Source organism: Rhineura floridana, chromosome 6 (assembly GCF_030035675.1).
Source record: "Rhineura floridana isolate rRhiFlo1 chromosome 6, rRhiFlo1.hap2, whole genome shotgun sequence".
NCBI classification, from domain to species: domain Eukaryota; kingdom Metazoa; phylum Chordata; class Lepidosauria; order Squamata; family Rhineuridae; genus Rhineura; species Rhineura floridana.
The window spans coordinates 155,701,803-155,724,731 of record NC_084485.1 but is presented as its reverse complement, the minus strand read 5'-3'; the positions used below and the strand labels follow the sequence as shown (position 1 = coordinate 155,724,731).

General features: G+C 41.7%; 1 protein-coding gene across 3 annotated transcripts in view; it reads right to left on the bottom strand.

Moving 5' to 3' along the window:
* Nucleotides 1-22,929, bottom strand: part of AXDND1 (axonemal dynein light chain domain containing 1) — a 92,176-nt gene that overhangs the window by 35,015 nt on the left and 34,232 nt on the right. For all 3 annotated transcript variants that reach the window (XM_061634227.1, XM_061634228.1, XM_061634229.1), the window contains 8 exons: nucleotides 16,830-16,970; nucleotides 16,633-16,737; nucleotides 16,365-16,485; nucleotides 15,464-15,565; nucleotides 13,443-13,609; nucleotides 10,843-10,921; nucleotides 7,332-7,566; nucleotides 5,676-5,889 (listed from right to left, as the gene is read on the bottom strand). In XM_061634227.1, coding sequence (XP_061490211.1) covers nucleotides 5,676-5,889; nucleotides 7,332-7,566; nucleotides 10,843-10,921; nucleotides 13,443-13,609; nucleotides 15,464-15,565; nucleotides 16,365-16,485; nucleotides 16,633-16,737; nucleotides 16,830-16,970 — 1,164 coding nt within the window. The remainder of the gene's footprint in view (nucleotides 1-5,675; nucleotides 5,890-7,331; nucleotides 7,567-10,842; nucleotides 10,922-13,442; nucleotides 13,610-15,463; nucleotides 15,566-16,364; nucleotides 16,486-16,632; nucleotides 16,738-16,829; nucleotides 16,971-22,929) is intronic.

The following is a 22,929-nucleotide window of genomic DNA, read 5'->3' as shown; positions in this document are numbered from 1 at the left end:
ACTTCAACTGACCAGGGCATCTAGGCCACGCTTCCCTCATATAGTGTGTCTTCCTGCTCTCCAGCAATTCAGCTGCCCTTGTAGTGGCCATTAGTTGCTGCCCAATCATTGCCCCTTAGATGAGGTGGCCTTCGCACTCTGCACGGGACTACCTAAGACTATTGAGGGAACACAGCAGGGTCATTCAGATCGAACAGTTAATTTACAATTCCATAGACATCAGGAGTTGACTATGCCATCCTTTATGGAAAGGCATCAAGGTGGACTGCTCTTCTACCTGTGAACCATCTATATCCTTCTCCAGAGAGACAACTGAATCATCATACACAATCTGTTGCGTCTCACATGGTTTGTCTGCCAAACCTCTGTACCATCAGCCTCAGTGCTCTACCTCTGGACACATCCTGAGGGTCTGGTGAAGCACCGTCACGTGTTCTCTGTTGCCTCTGCTGTTCCTTAGCAGCATTGTTGGGCTGACTCAAATGAACACCGTGCTGCAATGTATTGGAAGGTAATTGCTTATTCAATGGTGCAGACTGTGATTGTGTAACTTGCTGCATTTGTGCAGCTGCTGCTTGAAGACTGGCTAGTTCTGCAGAAATGTCAATCTTCAGGGCTCTACTAATGTGATTTAATGCAGCAGGACTGAAATGGAAAGATTCCACCTGCTGAATTTCTTAACTGAAACCAGAGATGGCAGCAGAGAGCAGATTAACTGTCTGTGTTGAATCTTTGAGAGCCAGTGTGGCGTAGTGGCTAGAGTGTTGGACTACAACGTGGGAGACCAGGGTTCAAATCCCCACGCAGTCATGAAACACACAGGGTGACCTTGGGCCAGTCACTGCCTCTCAGCTTCAGAGGAAGGCAATGGTAAACCGCCTCTGAATACCGCTTACCATGAAAACCCTATTCATAGGGTTGCTATAAGTCAGAATCGACTTGAAGGCAGTCCATCATCATCCATCGTTTAATCTTTATGCTGTTGCTGCTGTTTTTGACCAGAGGTGGAAGCATTACGCAATGGCACCATATCTAAACAGGTCTGTGGAAGTTCAGACTGCTGGGTGTTAACCCCAGTGCATTCTTCTTCCTGTGAATTTGAGCTGAAAACGACCAAAGGATCTGGAGCCCTTTCATCCTCAGAGAGTATCTCATCTTTTGTTGCCACACACTGCTGGCTTTGCTCTCTCAGTGTAAGCTGCTCTTCTGCACTCTAACAATGTTGGTAAAACTGCGTTTTTATTTTTGTCCTTAGTTTCAGCAGCATTTTCCCTCCCCGATTGCTCTGCTACCACATCGCTTGCAAGGTTTGTAAGGCTTTTGTGCATGTTTCTGGCCACTCTCTGTGCTACTGCAAGGGTTAATGGGCCACCTACTGCTGGCGAGGCTGTTTTCTGTGGCCCAAAGGGCAGTCGTCTGCACTGTAATGATGAGGTTGGTAAGACTGCTTCATTAATGCTCTCATTATTTTTAGCAGCATAAATTGTCCCTGACTGCTCTGCCACCACATTGCTTACATCTCTTCAGTTTTGGTTTTGACAACGTGCTTCCTCCCCGATTGCTCTGCTGCTGCATTGCTTACAGGGTTAACAGCCCTCTGCTGCTGATTACTGGCCTCTCTCTGGGCTACCGCAAGAGTGGATGGGCCACGCCTTTGTTGATTAAAATGGCGGCTGCCTCTGTGCGTGCTGCCACGGCTTGTCTTTTTAACCATCATCTTGCCTGAGCGGGCTGAAGGTGCTACCGCACCAACTGCTCCTGCCGCCTTGTGCCATGACTTTAATCTTTTAGAGTGCTGTGCAGAGACTTTGTTATGGTCCTTGTGTTTTTAACCAACATCTTTTTCTCTCAGCGGGCTGAAGGTGCTACCGCACCAACCGCTCTTGCTGCCTTCTGTACTGATTTTGTTTTATTTTATTGAGTCCTCCTTAGGCATTTCGCTGCTAGCAGGGTTTTTTTTCCTTTTCAGAAGTCTTCTTTGTCACAGTGGAACCAATACACAGTTCATTAGATAAAATGAAATTAATTTGAACACTTCAGCTAATTATCTAGGTAATTAATTCAAGGTATCAAATGCTTAGGGCAATCAATTTAACAATATAATAAATTGACTAACGGATATAACAGACACTTAACAGTCACTCAGACTCACATACAATTCATTTGGAAAAACTGTAAATGACACTCAAGCACAAACAACTCAGAAAGGAATTCAGACACAACAAATCAACATCAGTAGGTAAAGATTTGAGATTCTAAGAAAGGATATAAGCCAGCCAGACTGAAGAGCAAGGCAAAACCAGTACTGCTCAAGGCAGGCAGGAAAACAAACGGTCACAATCACTCCACGGGAAGGGCTAAGGTGAGAGTCCCTTGGAGTATTAACTCTTTCCTGCCTCAAGCAATAGGAGAGGAAGACAATACCCACTTGGCGGTGTCCTGGTACCCACTGGGGAAAGAGTGATTTCAAAGGGCCAAACGCAGTACAACACAGAGTTCTGTTTCTTTCTTCAGACTCTGCAGCAATAGTCTGGCAGGGGCTGCTTAACCCTTTTCTACTTGTCTTCTCGGAATCACATGCCCCCACCAACCTTTTTGCATTCATAAGGGGAAAAGCATGGGGCTTCTGTATTTTTTCTCTCATGGAAAGAAAACTAGAATGGAGCCAAAATTTCTTAAAAGTCATTTTCTGAAAAAAAAATCAGAGAGTTTTTGTAATATCAAGTTGTTCCCAAGAAGCACACTAAACCCTGAATGGCCTACATAGCCCTCAGCCTAGCTCAGTGGTTACAGCATCTGCCTTACATACAGAAGGTCACATGTGCAATCCCCGGCATCTCCAGAAAGAGCTGAGAGAGACTCTGTGCCTTAAATCCTGGAGAGCTGTTGCCAGTCAGGGTGGGCAATACTAATGCATTTTAAGATTTGTTTTTATGATGTTTTAAAGTGTTTTTAGTGCCTAGTTTGCTGCCCTGGGCTCCTGCTGGGAGGAAGGGCAGGATACAAATTAAATAAATAAATAAATAAATAAATAAATAAGCTACATAGGCCAATGGTCTGACTTGGTACAAGGCAGCTTCCTATGTTTCTACATAACTGTAGTGGAAATCCTTTTTAGCAATGGGAATAACTCTTCACCAGTAAACTACCAACTGATTTCACTGATGCAATATTATGAGGGAAGGTGACAACTTTTTGTCTGGTGCCCAGCAATCCAAAGACACGGTTACCCTCTTCATTGCTCTCTCCCATACCTGCCAAAACATAAATGAGGACTTTTTAATTATATTTAATTATATTCTGTAATAGAGGGCTTTGCAGAGCCTCCCTCTTTATGTGTGTCTGGTGATCACTCAAGTTGACTTATTCAACAGAATGAGGCTGTAAAAAGCTGAGGTGGTGGAGTGGGACAATATCATTTCAGCCTAATATAATTACTCCACTACATAACAATAAATGCTCCTGAAAAAAAGAAAAGAAAAGGAGCAAGGATATCAGGAACAGAGGTTCTGGTCATGCCCTTGCCTGTTGTGCTGGTTTCTAATTGCAGAGGATTTTTTTTAAAAAAATGAAGAACATAAAAAAACTGAAATCTCCTCCAGCAGTATAAAGTCTATCATCTCCACATTCTTCCACTTTTCTGTTGCATGCATGTGTTGGGGTTAAATTGAAATCCCCTGTGCTTGTAAAACTATAGTTCACTTGTCCTATCTAAACCAGCTTGGGCTTTATGGGAAATAGAACCAAAGTGGCCTTTATTTGACTTTTGATATAAAATGTCGGTTTATTTCCTGGTGACCTGACCCTTACCTACATTCCAGTGGCTCGCATAATAAAAGCCGGTTTAAGCTGGACACGTCCCTACTATGCATTTCTGTATCACATTTATGCTTATAACCTTGCTTATTGTTACTAATGTGCCTTGCATAGGAATGTCAAATGCTGTTCCAATGTCCCACAAACCTTGACTTGTAAAACTCCTTTGATATGTAAGCAAAGTAATATCATGTCTGTCTCCAGTTCAGGGGGCGCCCGGTTGCAGCTGGGCCTCCCCTCAATAGTTGCCTTTGTCTGCTCCTGCATAGTGCTTATCTCAAGGACATGCGAAATATGCAGACATAGAGTCTAAGAGATAGTCTTGATGTTTCCACTTTGTCCTTCCCCCTGTACCCCTTTACCTCCTTACATATGCCCCAAAGCTATGACAGTTAGCAATTGCTTCTTTTGTATTTTATGACGTGAACCCGATATTGTAAACTTCGGGGTAAGCCTATATAAACTCTTGAACACCAATAAACGAGGTTCCCATGCTGGCCTGCTTCGACTTGTAAGTATTGGGTCCCCTTTGCAAAGGTTTTTGTCTCGTGTTACTTGATCTCTGATAGTGGGTTCACTTGCACTCAACTCCGCACTCTTCCCGGGTGTAATAAGCAAGTTGGGGTTGACAGGGCGACTTGCGTGTTGGGTTTGGACCTAACACATGCACTAGACTTGTGATACAGCAGTAGTGATGGTGTGGTGGGGCAGAGCCAGAGCCACCCTGTGGTAGGGCAGAGTAGCGGTGAGGTCAGAGCTGTGCAGCCACACTACTTCCCATCTGGGTAAGGTGTAGCAACCCCAGTATTGGGAAAGTAGCTCCATGGCTCTGCTCCACACTGAGCCAAATATTTTTTTGTCCAAACCCCAGTGGGATCAGCAACAAAGGCTCCATCATCATTAGCAGATGCGCAGCATTAAGGGGAGAAATCTGACTAGCTGTCTCTTGCTGTTCATGTTGAAGGAACAGGATAAACAGCCTTTGCCTGCTTTTCAGTTGGGGCAGGAAGAAGTCAATGGGTGGATCCAATAACGCTGTTGTCAACTATTGCCAATTTAAACATTCTATTAAAAACTATTACTTAGTAGCAGCTACTCAAATGTCTTGACACCCATGCATCTGATTTCAATTTATGATTTAGAAGGGAATGGCTCTGTCACTTGGAAGATTTCTATCAAACGAGTATATTTGTCAAGATAAAAATGATCTGGTGTTGAGCTCCAGTTCTCCCAGGTGGATCAGGGAGAGGTTGCAGAGGAGGATGTGGTTTTCAAGGGCATTGAGAGAGGGAGAGATGCTGACAGCCCACAAGTTCCCACGAACAGCCCTCCCACCGACGCGGCTCCCACTCTGACTGCAAACACTCTAACAGAGCTGTTGGCAAGCGATTCCACCCCTCCAGGATTCCCCGCCTGGCACTTCAAATGCTTCTCCGCCAACCTGCACCCCACCCCCTGAGATTGAGTCAGCACCTAGTAAGCCTTTGCTGCCAGATGAGCAGACAGAGGCTCGCCCCCTTTTGCCCTGCGTGAGACGGTGTGAGAAGCGGGACGGTCAGAAGGTGATACTTCACAGGAGTCAGAGATTACAGGCTAAGAGCTTCCCTATTTAAGGCAGCGCCCCTGATTGGGGTGCTGAGTCAACTTACTCCATACGCTGCAGAGAATGTCTAATTAGTCTAGTTAGGATCATTAGTGAGTTAGCATAGTTAGGTCTATGAAGCACACTGCTTTTGATGTAACGGTTACTTTAATAAAACAAGAATTACTTCCAGTCTTGCCTCCATCTTGTGTCTCGCACTCTAGGCAGGACATCTGGAGAGGAAAAATGAACAGCTCTGAAAATGCTCTTAACTTACGAAATATTAAATGTTCGAAGCCTTCGTTCCTCTGGAGTCTCGGTGGAACCAATGAACTTCAACAGATCATCGATCTGAATAATCCATTCAGAAACTGCTTGGAAAAATTTTATCCAGTCAGTTTCATGCATACCAGACTTTTGTTTGCTGGCTAGCAGCTTGAATGTCCAGTCTTCCAAACCGTTGACCAAAGTTGTTAAAATCCTAGCAGACCCTGAAGAAAACATAAAAATGTAAAACAAGAAATGATGCAGAAGGACAGTGGCAATTAGAGTTAAACATATTCTGTCTCTAAAAATAACCAGATTCAGATATTTCATAAGATGCAGTTGCTACTTCAAGTCAATAGCAATATAAAACATTAAAAGATACATCATGTCAGTAGCTTGTTTTCTTGGAAGGTCACTTTGAAAAGCAAGTAAAGGCCTATTGTCAACTTCCATTGCCACAGATGCAGCTGAATCCTCATTTGGACAACTGACAGCCAGATTTATACCACTTCAGACTACTGTATTAGGATGGGTTTCCTACCTAATAGCTATTGCTGTTCCTGACTTTCACTGTCTAGCCATTAAAAACACAGTGTGATTCAAAATGTTTCACGAGTCTACTGTGTTGCATGCTTTAATGTTAGTCTGTATTTCTGTAACACTGTAATGAGACTGGGGATAGACTAAATGGGATTTTAAGGTTTGCTCCAATTCTGTGATTTCATAGGCGAAATATGGGATTCTGAAAAAAGGGGGGGGATGGTTAAACATAACCCTAGCTGGGTCTGTTAAATATCTGCTTTCTTATATAAACTTGAGCCAAAGCATTGCCAAGAAACTAAATAGATGGAAAAAAATCTGGGAAGGTGAGCTGAAGACAGTATCTTCCTCCCCTCCCATGTTTAAAGGTGATGTCATCCAGGTATCTGTGTGTGTGAAAGAGAAGAAACTGGCAGTCTTGGGACTAGAAAGAGACAGAGAGCCATGATGTGTTTTCTGTGCAAATCCAAAGCTTTAGGATTTGGCGCTTCCCCCTTCTGAAACCTCCTGGGGAAGCAGGATTTATTGGGGCTGTTAATGCTGCAAGCCTTTCATCATATCCTCAGTCTGCATTCATGTGTTTAAATAAACCTTGTATCATAGAAAAAGGCACAAGTCTCCAATGACCTTCATTAAGAGGAAACTAAACTCAAGGTATACACTGGGACTCCTGACATTTCTCATCACTAGGAGTTTGGAAGCAAATAACTATATTTAACTTCAAAGAAAATTTGCTTATGAAGGTTGTAATCCATAGCTTACTGAAATTCACTGGTGCAGACTTTTCACAGTGCTTGGGAACATACTTTTTTTCTTCTTTACTAGCACATACAGGCCAACATTGTTTTTCCATCCTATCCTTTTCTATCAATATGAAGTTTCTACCAATAAGGAATGATTAGAGGTCTTTGGAAAACCAACTGTGAAATCTGATTCCGCCACCTGCAGTCCACCACACTATGAAAAGGTTTTTACCACTTGCTTCTTCTGGAATATATAAACTGATATTTACTTCCAAGATTCTTGGGACTGCACTGCTAATAAACCATATCAGGAAAAGCTTCTTAATTCATCTTGCTAGAGATACCCAAGAAAGTCTTTCTGGAGAAGCCCAACCATTTCTCACCATTCTCTCCACCGATCCTTATACGGTGCTGCTCACAGAGAGTGTTGGAGTATCTGTTGATTTTCTCCAGCGTTTTCAACTCGGGAGGCATCTTGCCTTTGAGATCCCTGTGACGGCCATGCATAGCAACTCCCAGCTCCACCCAACGCTTCTGTAGATCAGCAGCTGCCTTGAGGGGCTCTTGTCTCACTAGAAGCATGTCGCCGCCAAACTGGGCCAACTCCTCATTCAACATCTAACAACATGGAAAGCAAAAAAAGCCATTTCTTGAAATCTTTGTTGTCAGGGACTATACACTACAGCTCTCTCCCTCCCTCATTACCTCATAGCTTTATGCTGACAGCGATGCTGTCGGGAGTCTAGACCAAGAGGCTAGACTCCTAGCAGGGTGTATTTCATGGGGCTCATGTGATCATTGCTTTTGCATATGTATGGCTATTATTATGTAGATTTACCTTTAAGAGGTTAAGTACGAGTAGCGCTGTGACTAATGACGCAACTGGGTCAAAGCTGAAAGGAAGCCCAGAGGCTGATGCGCACAGATGCAAAAGGAGAGTCTGGAGTTGTACGACGCACACAATAGTAACATGGAATATGAGAAGCATGAACCAGGGAAAGTTAGAAATTGTCAAGCAAGAAATGGAATGTATCAATATTAAAATACTTCGCATGAGTGAATTAAAATGGACAGGAATGGGACATTTTCAATCAAGCAACTACAAAATATTTTATGCGGGAAATGAGAAATTAAGAAGAAACGGGGTTGCTTTAATAGTGAGAAGTGATGTAGCAAAAGCAATTAGGAGCTGTAATGCAAGGTCTGAATGAGTGATATCAATGAGATTTAATGGGAAATCTATTAACATAAGCATCATCCAAGTCTATGCTCCAACGGCAAACGCAAGAGGAACTGGAAAGATTTTACACAGATTTACAGGAAGAAATTGATCACACACTAAAACAAGATGTGCTGATAATCATGGGGGACTGGAATGCAAAAGTAGGGAACAGAGAAGAACTAGGAATTGTGGGAAAATGGGGCTTAGGAGACAGAAACGAAGCAGGAGAAAGACTTTTTGAATTCTGTGAAGCCAGTAATTTTTTTCTTGCAAACACATTTTTTTAGCATCCAAAAAGAAGACTGTACACGTGGACATCACCAAATGGTCAATAAAGGAATCAAATTGATTATATTATTGGTAGCAGAAGATGAAGTTTCATTCTCTCTGTGAACCAGGAGCGGACTGTGGTACAGATCATGAACTATAATATCAAAAATCAGAGTAAAGCTAAAGAAGACCAACAAAGCAATCAAAATACCAAAACACAATTTAAATAACATCCCAGAAGAATATAAAGATCAAATTAGGAACAGATATGAGGCTTTGAACTTAGTTGATAGAGAACCAGAAGAACTATGGACTGAAGTCAGAGACATTATCAGGGAAGAATGCAAAAAGACAATACCTCTAGTTAAAAAGAGAGAAAGACCTCAATGGATGACTGAAGAAACTCTTAAAATGGTTAAAGAGAGAAGGAAAGCAAAAGCAAAAGGAGATAGAAATACGATCAGAACTCTAAATGCAACAATACAGCGAATAGTATGTAGGGACAAAGAGAACTATTACAATAGTTATTGCATAGAAACAGAAGAGGACAACAAGGCTAGAACAAGAGCCCTATTGCAAAAGATTAGAGAAATGAAATGGAAATTTAAACCAAGAGTAGGGATGTACAGGGAAACACACTGACTGACCAAGATAAAATAAAAGGAACATGGAAGCAGTACAGTGAAGAACTATAAAAGAGATGCCAGGATGACAGATTCATCCACAGAGGAACCAGATGATGAAGAACCAGAAATTTTAGAATGTGAGGTGAAAGCTGCTCTTAAAATACTTGGAAGAAACAAATCACCAGGAACAGATGGCATACCAATAGAGTTGCTACAAGCTACTGAGTATCAGTAATTTAAGATATGCAGATGATACCATCCTACTAGCAGAAACCATTAATGATTTGAAATGAATGCTGATGAAACTTAAAGAGAAAGGCACAAAAGCAGGACTACAGCTCAACATCAAGACGACTAAAGTAATGGCAACAGAAGGTTTTTGTGACTTTAAAGTTGACAATGAGGACACTGAACTTGTCAAAGAATATCTATACCTTTGCATAGTCATTAACCAAGATGGAGACAATAGTCAGGAAATCAGAAGAAGGCTAGGACAGGAGGGCAGCTGTGAGAGAACTAGAAAAGGTCCTCAAATGCAGAGATATCTCTGAACACCAAAGTCAGGATCATTCAGACCATGGTATTCCCAATCTCTATGTATGGATGTGAAAATTGGACAGTGAAAAAAGTGGATAAGAGAAAAATCAACTCATTAGAAGGAGAGCTTTGTGTATACCATGGACTGCGAAAAAGACAAATAATTGGGTGTTAGAAGCGAAAATGATGAAACTGAATTTATCATACATTGGACACATAATGAGAAGACATGATTCACTAGAAAAGACAATAATGCTGGGAAAAACAGAAGGGAGTAGAAAAAGAGGAAAGCCAAACAAGAGATGGATTGATTCCATAAAGGAAGCCACAGACCTGAACTTACAAGATCTGAACAGGGTGGTTCATGACAGATGCTCTTGGAGGTCACTGATTCATAGGGTCGCCATAAGTTGCAAACGACTTGAAGGCACATAACAACAACAGATGTGAAGTGGTAGACACTTGAAGGGTATCCCAACTTTTTTTTCTTCAAAGGATGTCAACTCTTGCACCTGCTGGAAGCTCCAAATCTGACTAAGGCAGCGAGCAATGGTGTGGTGATGCTTATCCTTTTCCCTGTAGGTGATTTGCCACCAAGAATTGCTCTGCCCTGCCCTAAGCTGCTGTCCTCCCCAAGGAGAAACAAGATATGTATAGCTGGTGTCTTTTCACACAAGTAGGAAAGGAACAGGGGCAAAAACAATTTGGGTTAAAAAAAATTGGAGGAGGAAGTTGAAATAGTCCCTTCCTAGTTGCTGCTTCCCTTGAATTCAGAGCCCTATCCTATGGCTGCAGTAAAGTGAATGGGAAATCAAGAGGAGACACTCCTATATCATATCTAATTTAGCCCTTGCTGACTCCAATGAATGGAATGTAAGCACCCAATAATGTCACTTTTTAAACATAAGGACCTACTTCGGGACTGAATGGGAGATCCTACATAAGCCACTTTGAGCTTTCCAAGGAAGAACAACACATAACTACAGTCAATAAAGCAATAACTTGTTTAAGTACTACACTCTGGCCAGGGGGACACTACCCAATGGATTTGCTGCCTACAAGCAAGCTCACAAAGCATGTTACCTGTAGAAAGAGAAGCATATGAAGAAATAGCACTTATTTTTTGTAAACCACTTAGAGGTCTTTACATTCAAGAGGTGCATAAGTTTTGTTAAATAAAAAAAAACTAAAAAATATATTAATACAATATACATTGTGATCGGTACTAAAAATCCTTACCTTTTCCCAGACCTTGAGATCCACAAGGACTTGATCCAACAAAGAGGCACCTTTTCCATGACTGTAATTTCCTCTTCCACTGGGGAGTCAAGGAGAGAAGGTGGGAATGATATAGCAAAGAATACACATCTGTCTCCAGAATGCATCTAAAATCTGGCTAAACTCCTACTGTATGCACGCCTTGCTTGAGAGACAATGGAAGAAATGTCAGCACTTTAAAGAGCTATTGACAGGAACCTGAGATTGTCTTGATTACTCTGCGTGGGTTTACCACTGTGGGGACAGGGAACTTGTGGCCTTCCAAAGGGTGTTGGACTCCTATCCTCTCTGACCACTGGCTATATTGGCTGGGGCTGATGGGAGTTACAGACCAGTAACATTTTGAGGGCCAACACAAGTTCTCCATCCCTAGGCTAAAGCATTGCTTGATGGGAGGGGGCAGGGAACTGACAAAAGAACCTTACTAATGGCCTTAGGCCTTTAGAATGCAACACCCATCACAGCAATTAGGAGAAGGCAGAGAAACAGTCTGGGGTGAGTTTTGCAGTTTGAATTCAAAGTTCAAAGCTACAAGTTGGCTAACAGCAAAGCAAACTTTGTGAATAGATTGTCCAAGAATCAGATGCAGGAAAGGTGGATTTTCTGTCTGCTGCGGAGATATCTATTTGCTTCCAATAGGCTCTGCTTCTATAAAAGTAAATAAAACAGATATTACAAAGGCATACGTTTATAAGATGAGATGTTAATGGGTAGGGTGTGGGGAGCAAGAGCAGATCTATGGTCCCTCCTGCCAGGAAGCTAGCATAGCAGCTCTGCCCCAGCCAGTGAGCCTCTTCTGGCTTAGAAAATTATTAACCTGTCTCCCTCTAACATACTGCTGGAGCAGCTTTGCAACTTGTTCCAAAATATTTGTATCAATAGAAAATATTTGTATCAATTTTTTTAGTAAGATAAGGGTTAAACTATGCTGTAGATTGTACTTTTTGACTATAATTGGCAACATAGTTAAACTGTTTTATTGTATCATTGGTTATCTTTATTTATTTATTTATTAAATTTATTAGTCGCCCATCTGGCTGGTTGTCCAGCCACTCTGAGTGACGTACAAAATAAAAACATACAAATACATTAAAACATTAAAAATCTCAACTACAATAATAAAACCTAGCCCACCCCAAAAGCAATTAGCAACTGCCTCAAGCACTGAGGAGAGGGGAGTAAAAAAGTTTTTAAAAATTCCAATGAATATGCCTAAATGTGTATGTGGCCCCCTTTTAAAAAAATTGCTGAACAGTGCCCTTGATGCATGAAATGAGGGGCACCATGGAGGGCTGGCACACCTCTTGTCATAGAAATCGCCTTATTAACCAGGGTTTGTTTGGGTGGTATGTAGTGCTTACACCTTCTCAGCTGCTGCAGGGGTGACACTGTGCTGGGACCATCAAGGGGCAAGCTTTTCCACCTGCTTTGCCCCCTCACCTTTGCTCTTAGTGACATTTTTCTGCGGACTCTCCTATACCAGAAAGATGAATGCTTTTGGTTTTTAGCTGTTGTTGCTTTCTAGAAATGCTAGGATTTTGTTGGCTTGAATTTTTGTAAATTGTATTGTTTTTATTTGTATTTTGTATTTGTGTTTTTCCATTTGTGTGTAAGCTGCCTTGGGGGCCTTTTTGGCCAAAAGGCAGCCTAGAAATAAACCATAACATGACATAACGTAACAGAGAACCTTTTGCCCTAGCTCTTCATGTGATGAACGTCCTGGGTCAAACTAGATGTGATGGTAGGAGCCACATTTGTTTCATCATGCACTTGCCCTATTCAAATATAAACCAGACCTTGTGTGTCTGTCTGTCTGATTTTACATCAAAAGAGGTGTGTGGGTGAAAGAAGTCAAGCTCTCTTCTGTCTGATTTCCTCATGCTCTCTCAGACATGCCACTGTTCTCCAATTCCAGCTCATTTTCAGTATCAGAGTTGTGACTTCCCCATGTGCCCTTTTTGAAGTAAAAGTAAGAACTGCACTCCCATTTTATACCTGAATGGGGCAGACACCGCATGAAAAACAATCTTGGCTCCTGCCTTCACATCTTGTTTGAATCTCTGTAGAGCTGAATGGTAGGGGAAATGCACTCGTCACCTGCTTAGGTGCACTTTCATCTGTTCTTAAACGTCACAGTTTCCAGGGCTGGGCCTAGAATTGAAAACAGATGGTAAGGCTGAACCCTGATAAGCTCTGGCACAAATGAAGCCCTCCTGGTAGGTATGCATTTAACAAGCCAGGTTCATGTTGTGGATGAAAAATCCACTTTGACAGTTCTGAAAGCACAGTCTTTGGTCTTCACCTTGGATTTCCAGATTAACAGTTGCAAACTACTCTGAAGCTCCCAGACTGATGAAGGGGATGCCAAATTACCAAACAACTGTAACAAAGTAATTTTATAACTGGTGCTATAGATCAACTGTGTGTGAAATCAGCCTTAACTCAGTGCTGATGGTAAAAATAGTGACACTATCAAAAAGTTTGACCTGTCTAATGCACCAGTGAGTGTTGCAGGCAGCACAGAGCCATCCAGTAATAGAGGATCTGTCCTTGAGACTCACAGAACATGATTCTGGAAGTAATTGAGCCAACCAGCCAAACCATTCTGAATACTCCTTGCTCTCTCCCTACTAGTTTCTTCAACTTGCTCCACCTCTATGCCAATTTGGCTCACAAGTTCCCGGAACTCCTGTGTCACCTCCTGAAGAGTGGAAAGATCAGTGGCGTCCTAAGTGCATGACAACAGAAAAATGGGGGAAGGGACATAAGAAAATTAGATTTTTAACTCATAAAGATCAAAATAATCATAAAAAACTCCCTACAGTGGACATCTAAATTGCTAAGCAAATAACATTTCACAGTGCACCCAACCAGAATCTTACAACTGCGATTACAACACTGAATTCCAAAATGCTTCACTGAAAATATTTAACTGGGACATTTGCTCTTAACAATATGAAGCACAGGACACAAAGCTACTTGTTAAGCATCGCTGCCAGGCATCAGTCCCAGCTTTTTAGCCATTTTGCCAGTTAGGAACCAACTAACACTAAGAGTCATAGAGTTGTTCTAAATATGCTCAGCATTGGGGGCCTCTCCCTGCCTTGCTTCTCTTTTAGTATTTGAGCAGATACATAATTAAAAGAAAAAAAACTGCCTAAGACAAGAGGAAAATGCCTGGTAGCAATATTTACTAAACCACAAGGAGGGAGCCTGCCTATTGTTCTAGGAGCTGATCAAGTATATTAAATATAATATGATTATATACTAATATGAGACAATGCAAGACATGTACAAATATCAATTAAATGTACTGACATGTATCCCCAAAATGATACTTGGGGGATGGGCCACAAATTTAATCTGTGATTATGCTGGGAGGAATGTATCTACATTGGCTTACACTGCATCTATAACCTATTTAGTGAATTCTAAAATACCTGGTTTAGTGAGCTTGCTGCTGAAATAGCCATGCTTCAAACAGGAGCATGTCAGCAGGTTGCTTCCTCAATTCCAATACTGTACCTTGGATTTCACCCAATTGATTTTATACACAAAAGAGTGCTCAATATTTCACTGGCTTGTACTAACGTATATATAATTTGTGTAGGGTTGACATCAAAGACTCCCATCTCATGGCCCCACTGGATGGCATTTTTATAGTAATGCTATAAAAGAGGGATTGGGGTACCCCTGCCAATCAAAGGGAGACAGTGGTTTCTGCATTTCAAGAAGGATGCAGACAAACTGGAACAGGTTCAGAGGAGGGCAACAAGGATGATCAGGGGACAGCAAACAAAGCCCTATGAGGAGAGATTGAAAGAACTGGGCATGTTTAGCCTGGAGAAGACTGAGGGGAGATATGATAGCACTCTTCAAGTACATGAAAGGTGGCTCAAGTTGCAGGAAGCCAGATTTCAACTGAACATCAGGACAAACTTCCCAACTGTTAGAGCCATACGACAATGGAACCAATTACCTAGAGATGTAGTGGGCTCTCTGACACTGGAGGCATTCAAGAGGCAGCTGGACAGCCATCTGTTGGGAATGCTTTGATTTAAATTCCTGCATTGAACAGGGGGTTGGACATGATGACCTTATAGGTCCCTTCCAACTCTACTATTCTATGATTCTATGAGAGCAAACTCCACTGGTGAAAACTCAAAGTGTGGGACACTATGATCCAAACATGCTCTTTCACTTCCAGACACTGCTCAACTGACAGAAGAAGAGACTTCTTTCTACCGTGGTCAAGTGTTGTGCTAGAAAAGTAACATTAGATACAAAACCCAACTGATGCAAGGCCCAAGTATAAGAATACTGGAATTACTGAAGTAAAAAAATTATAATACTATGTAAGTCATCACTTGTGCAACTACATAGCAAACTGCCTAAGATAATCTCTTTCTCACCCTGAGACATCTACGTGCCAGTTCGGATCCTGACCCAAATGCAGAGTAACCAGCAAGACTTTACACACACAATCTCTCTGGAGCAAACAAACCAAAATGGTCAGGCTTGTCATAGCTGACATTGCACTTTCCCAGTACCCATATTAGCCATCTTCACAAGTAAGCTCTACCTGTGATGCCAACATCATATTGAAATGTCTCATGACTTTGACCCAAGCCTTTTCACTGTCATACATTCTGCGAGCCAATATCAACTTGTTCTTTTCAATCACCTGAAATGGAACACATTGTGATTAAAGGGACTGGAAGAGAAAAGATAATAAGAGGTTCATAATATGGACAGAAATATTTTAAGAAGTTCAGGCTAACCTTAAACATGCTTACTCAGAAGTTTCACTAAGTTCCACGGGACATGCCCAGCTAAGTATGTGCAGCACTGTACCTAAGTGAAGTAGGGTTGAGGTGTTTCACGAATTAAGCATTCATTCAACTAAAACTGTTGATCAGTTTGTAAAAGTGCTTCTCAATGAATTTGAGCTGCTCATTTTATTTTTCAGCAGTTACAAAAACCACAGCTGGCAGATCCCCTCTTTGCAAAAGCATTTTTCCTTCTCACACCAGGAGGATTATTTTTTTCTAAAACAGGTGTGGGGAACCTTTGGCCCTCCAGATGTTGCTGAAATACCACTCCCATCAATCCCAGCAAGCATGGCTAATGGCCGAGAATCATGTGAGTTGTCATTCAGCAAGATCTTTTAATCACTGAGTTACCTCTTTGTACAGCTTGCATAAGATGAAATGTAATGTGCCCACTCTTTGTTTCCCATGTGTAAAATAGAAGTAATTTGTGATCTCCCTCACAAATTGTTCTGAGGATCAAGGAGATAGAAATGTGTAACTGCTTTCATATTCTAAACAGTTATCAGAAATGACAAATTAACAAATGAGAAAGAAATAGAAGCAAGCAAATAATCTGGAGAATCTGCTAGCAGAAGTACCAGACATGAAGAGAGAGGATGACAAGTACTATTCTCAAAAGCAGCAGTATGCCATGCCTCTTGCAGTAGCTACCTTCAGAGCCAAATCATATGTAGCATTGCTCCAGAGCTCTTTCTCTTGGGCTAACTGGTGAATCTGGGTCTCAAGCCTTGCTCTCTGCAATTCATATAGTTCACGATATTCATCCAAAAGGCTACAAGAGTAAGACACAAGATAGTAATATAAAGTTGCCCTCTATTGTTCTCTGAAGACATCTGAGGTGGTGCCGAGTCCAGCCCAAATTCTATATTCTAAAACAATCCTTCTCTCCAATCTTAGCTGAATATTATCTGAAACTCACTTTGCATTCATCTCAGAATCCCGTACTGCCTTTGCTAATTCCTCATAGGCTTTTTCCGCTTCAACAGTTACTCTACGGTCATGTTCTCGGATGGTATTCAGCTCCCTGTAGTTAAACAGAGCAAGACCTTCAGCTGCATTGTACAATTACAACTTTTATTCACAAAGTTGTATATAAACATCAGTTAAGATTTACACCTTGTCAGTTTCCCTATAGCTTCTTTGAAACTGAATAATTCATCTGTGATGTGTTTGTCCATTACCCTCTGTGCCATCATTTCTTTGTAAAGATTCCTCATCTGTCTTGGAATCCGCTCCAGCAGCTCAACATATCTTTGTCTGTAAGAGAGATGATGTCAGAATAATAACAAAATAGCTTTGTTTCACCAAAACATACTTGCTAAGCAATCATTTAAAAAAAGAAATCCTTTAACAACTAATATAGAAGAATTACAAAACTATGCAAAGACATCAGGTTATACGGGGAATGTAACCAAAAGTGAATTCCTATCTTTAAATTTTGTGGTGGGTAAAATTAAAGATGAAAATTGGATAAGAAGTATAAAAAGCTATTCTATAGTAAAGTTTCTAGGCCTAAATAACACATCAAAGCTCAAGATCTATACAAGATTAACATCACCCTACAAAAAAGACTTGGAAAACTGGAAAAATGTAAGCCATTCTCTGTTTGGGAGAATTAATATTATAAAAGAAACATCCTCCTAATTCTTTTTTTGTTACAAAATTTATTAGTGCCGAGACTAAAGCCAGATTTCACAATGGCAAGGCTTAATAGACAAATTCATTTGGCAAGGAAAAACCCATGAGTATCCCATACGGTGGGGCAAAACATTAAGAGCAAAGGAGGCCTAAGCATCCCAGAGAGAAGATATTATTTTGACACAGCAGATTTATCCTAGCTAAGGGTGCAATCCAACTGGCATATGTGCCAGGCCGAGGGGATACAGGCTGTGGCAGAGGTGGGAGGGAGGGTCTCAGCGCAGTCCTCACCCCCAACATTTATTCAATGAGAAATAAAAGAGGATGCATTAATTTTTCTTGAAGAATTGAATAGGTCACATTAGCAGCATATTTAATCCAACCTTAAACAGACAATCCAAGGGGTTTGCAATACTGTGTACAGTTCTGGTCGTCTCATCTCAAAAAGGGTATTATAGAGTTGGAAAAAGTTCAGAAGAGGGCAACCACAATGATCAAGGGGATGGAGCGACTCCCTTATGAGGAAAGGTTGCAGCATTTGGGGCTTTTTAGTTTAGAGAAAAGGCGGGTCAGAGGAGACATGACAGAAGTGTATAAAATTATGCATGGCATTGAGAAAGTAGATAGAGAAAAGTTCTTCTCCCTCTCTCATAATACTAGAACTCGTGGACATTCAAAAAAGCTGAATGTTGGAAGATTCAGGACAGACAAAAGGAAGTACTTCTTTACTCAGCGCATAGTTAAACTATGGAATTTGCTCCCACAAGATGCAGTAATGGCCACCAGCTTGGATGGCTTTAAAAGAAGATGAGACAAATTCATGGAGGACAGGGCTATCAATGGCTACTAGCCATGATGGCTGTGCTCTGCCACCCTAGTCAGAGGCAGCATGCTTCTGAAAACCAGTTGCCAGAAGCCTCAGGAGGGGAGAGTGTCCTTGCACTTGGGTCCTGCTTGCGGGCTTCTCCCAGGCACCTGGTTGGCGACTGTGAGAACAGGATGCCGGACTAGATGGGCCACTGGCCTGATCCAGCAGGCTCTTCTTATGTTCTTATGCTACTTCCTTACTAGCCACCTTCTTTAAAGGGTGTCAGGTATTTGGATTGACATCTGGAGATATAATAATCCACATAAAAGCGATAATGTATTTATTCATTCCCCAAATAGTTTTTTCTAGAATTGATATGTTTCTATGTACTCTTAATCCACTACTAAATGTAGTAAGAATTGAAATTAGATAAAGAATATTATCTAATCATTCCTATAAATGGTATGTGCTAAATCTTGCATAGTAAAAAATGAGAATTTGAGACTTTTATTAAAGAATCAGCAGTCGATACAACAAGTAATGAATGGATTGGATTACTCCCTCCCCCCTCCAATTAAGAGAACAGAAAATACATCTTGGGCAAATACATGGGATGCAGGTAAGGATTTTAAAAGAGGAACATTTATCAGCATCTTCAGCAAAATGACATACGAAATAAAGTATTGCAGAAAAAATCGAATATTGGAAAGTTAACATAAAGCAATTTTGGACACAAAAAAATTAGAAATATCCTGATACAGGAAAGCATTAGATATGAAAGATATACATGAAACAGAACCAGCTTTGAATTATACAAGACATAAATATTAGGAAAAAATCATAAAGCAGGTAACTTGCAAATAAATAGAAACGGAGAACAATTTAAAATAAGTGCCAAAGGGTGGCCAGGTCGGGCCCTGGCCGAGGCCCTTTGCAGCCCAGAGGGGCCCCTCAAGGGTGTGGGGGTAGCGCTCCCCTTCTGTGATCCTCGGCAGGGTTGACTCCTGACCCTGCTGCAGATCGCAGAGATGGAGCTCACACTCCCCCCCCAGACCGCATGGGTGCCCACTTACTCCACCTAACTCTCCTCCCTTCCTGTGAATGCCCTGCATGCACAGCTGGCATCAACCAAGATGACAGCAGAGGTTTCTATAAGGGGATGATGCCCCTACTGCCGTCTTGATTGATGGCAGGCATGTGAGTGCATGCAGCTTAGCGTGCATGCATGTCATCAATGAAAATGGTGGTGGGGGTATCAGCCCCTTAGAGAAGCCACCGCTGCCATCTTGGTTGATAGCAGCGACCTGTGCACCCAGCGTGCAGGGCATTCATAAAAAGAGAGAAGAGGTAGGTGGAGCAGTCCCGCATGGTCGGGGGGGGGGCTGGCAGCAGGGCCCCTGGGGCAGGCTAGCACCCAAGAGCCCAGTCACACCTGGCACTGGCCCTAGCTACCATAAATAGCACCTCCTCAAGGGTGCAACAGAACAGAAAACAAACAATTTCAGAACAACAACCCTCCCGTCCACCCCTTCCCCTTTCCCACTGTGGTGAAGTTGGAAAATATCAGTAAATGAATTAAAGTATTATCATTGAGGACAAGTTGGGAGAAAAGAAAACAACACAAAACTCATAAGAGAGCTGTACTGGGGTGAGATACTACCTATGGGCTATCTTTAACATCGTTTCTCAAATTTGGTTGTTCTATGTATGAATAAGTTGTTCCAATGTTTAGTCCAGTCAGTCTCGTCAGTCTCTTTCGCCCAATCCCCTATCCAAATCTTTTTGAGTCCCAGTAGGTCCTCCCCTCCAAAATTCAACAATAAATCATAGTACTGTGAAACTATTCCCTTATGAGCTAGCGGTGTAGTCCGGGAGCTCCTTTGCCTTGTATTCATTTATGCCTGTTGTCTGAGCGAAAGAAACTAAAACCCAACCAGTATTTCATGCACCGATAGGGGATGATCGCTGGAGCAGCTACAAGGAAAAATCTGGATGTAACGCACTACTTTCGATGTGCGGGGAGAATCATTAACTCAAGGCCTATATCTGAGGAAACAACAGAGTCACTGGTAAATACAGCAGCGCCTTCCCCTAGGCCTGGAAATGACATGCAGCCTGAAAATATGGTGGGGATACAAGAAGCAGCCGCTGTAGCGACCAGAGTAGAAATACAAACGCAACTCCAAGCATTCAAAAATGATCTTATGGAAAGTCGGGTTACTATTTTGGATAAAAAGCTGGGAGATTTAACAACCAGAATAGAAAAATCAGAATCCAGTATAGCAAAGATGGGAGAAGAGATGGCGGAACAGGGAAAAGACATTAAAATGCTCACAAAGGCTAATATAGAGATGTTAGGTCAAAATTTGAATTCACTTAAACACCATAGTTTTGCCTTATACCCTGTCACATATTAATACAAACAGTGTTAAGACCAAATCTTTAGGTTGGCCTCTAAATGACTTTTGATATAAAACAACGGTTTATTTCCTGGTGACCTGACCCTTTCTTACATTCCAGTGGCTCGCATAATAAAAGCCGTTTAAGCTGGAAACCTCCCTTCCTCCTATTTTCCATATCATATTCAAGCTTATTATCTCGCATATAGTTGCAAAGTATAACATGAAAAGAAATGTTAAAGTTTCCCTATTGCCCTATAAACCTTGACATGTAAACCTTTGAAATACAAGTCTAGCAATATTAAGTCTGTCGCCACTGAAGGGGCGCCCGGTTGCAGCTGGGGCCCCCTTCTCTGTATCTCTCTTTGTTTCTAGTTGCAGAGCGCTTATCTCAAGGACATGCGAAATATGCAGACCCATAGTCTGAAAGATATTCTGATGTTTCCACTTATGTTCTTCCTCTGCACCCCTTTCACCTCCTTTTTTGCATATCTTTAGGTTATAGTGACAATCAAATGTTTCTTTGTAGTTCATGACGCTGCTCCCCAATATTGTAACCTTCGGGGAAAGGCTATATATTCTCTGACCTATCAATAAACGGGGTTCCCATTCTGAACGGCCTTTGGCTTGTAAGTATCGGGTTCCCCTTTGCAAAGGAATTGTGTTTGGCTTATTTGATCTCTGATAGTGGGTTATTGCACTCATCTCCGCACCCTTCCCGGGTGGATGTGAGCTGGGGTAGACAGTGACAGCCTGCGTGTTGGGTTTGGACCTAACGGAGACCAAAATTAAGCTGGAAGACCTGGAAAACCGAAATAAAAGAGGAAATCTGAGATTTTGTGGGCTGGATGAAGATATAGAAAAAGACAATATCAAATCATTCCTTGTTAATTGGCTGAAGTCACTGCTACCTGAATTCCCACTCACAGAAGATGATCATAAAGAGGGCTCCAGGGACATAATTGTTTGCTTTGCTAAATTCAAAATTGTTTGCTTTGCTAAATTCAAAAAAGAGCATTTTAAAACAGCTAAGGAGCTTGGAAGCTGTTAAATATAAAGAAACCCCAATCTTAGTCCTGCAAGACCTTTCCCCTGAAACTCTGCAACGAAAGAGGCACCTGAGACCGTACACCCTAAAGCTACAGGAACCAGGCTTTACATACATTTAGGAATTCCCATTTTGCCTCATTGTCCCATACTAGGGAACAACACATTCCGCAGCAATAAAAGAAGTAAGAAATATTTTGAAAATCCTGCATTTGGATCCCCCCGGAGGAGAAAGTGCTGTGGTGGATAGCTGTGAAACCAATGAGGAATATATCTTGGAATGAGATGGCAATGAAGATGAATGGGAGACAGTGAGAAGGTAAAGACCTCAAAAACCACAACAGGATAAAGCAGAAAGGAACAGCTATGATGGCAGACATGCCTGGCAACGCTCTCTGTGCAATTTGCCAAATCGCAGGAGATAAAAATTATATACTGTACATATTAATCCAGGGTAACTAATTTTGTTTAGGTATTGCAACACATATGGAAGAAACAGAAAAGGCAATGAGAGGTCCTCAGCTATGTGGCCGTTCTATGAAGGAATAGAACGGTATTTCCGCAATTTATTTCTGTTAATATAGTTTTTATAGTGGAAGGGGGAGAAGGGGGGGATTTAATTTATATATATTATTTTTCTTCAAGTGGAATGCGAAACATGTTTTGGGGGAAGAGTAACATTGATGTTAAATGGTTTATTGTTAGCTTTAATGCTCCCTCCCTCGCATCTGTGGTGTAGCCAAGCCTCAAAAGGAGGGGTGTATCGGCGGGGTTAACTGGGAGAAAGGTGGGGGAGGGAAGGTCTGGGAAAAGGGGAAAGGGAGAAGGGAAAAGATGACCACCCAATTTAACGAAAAAATGTAAATGTAAATGTACTGCCTTCAAGTCGATTCCGACTTATGGTGATCCTATGAAGAGGGTTTTCATGAGGCTGAGAGGCAGTGACTGGCCCAAGGTCACCCAGTGAGCTTCATGGCTAATCCCCAAACCCTGGTCTCCCAGGTCATAGTCCAACACCTTAACCACTACACCACACTAGCTCAGGGAGCCTATAAACAGTTCGAGTTGGTAATGTGCTCAAATGAATATAACAGCTGAACTGAAGATTGTTACATTAAACTTAAGGGGGATGGGTTCCGTAATAAAGAGAAATAGGCTGTACAAACTGGTAAAAAACCTGCAACCCAAGATCTTAATGTTGCAGGAAACCCATGGTGCAAAATTAACAGATCGTTTCTTAAACAAAAAAATATGGAAGCATAAATTCTTAGCAAAAGGATCAAATAAGACAAGAGGAGTAGCACTATTGATTAGGGATGATTTA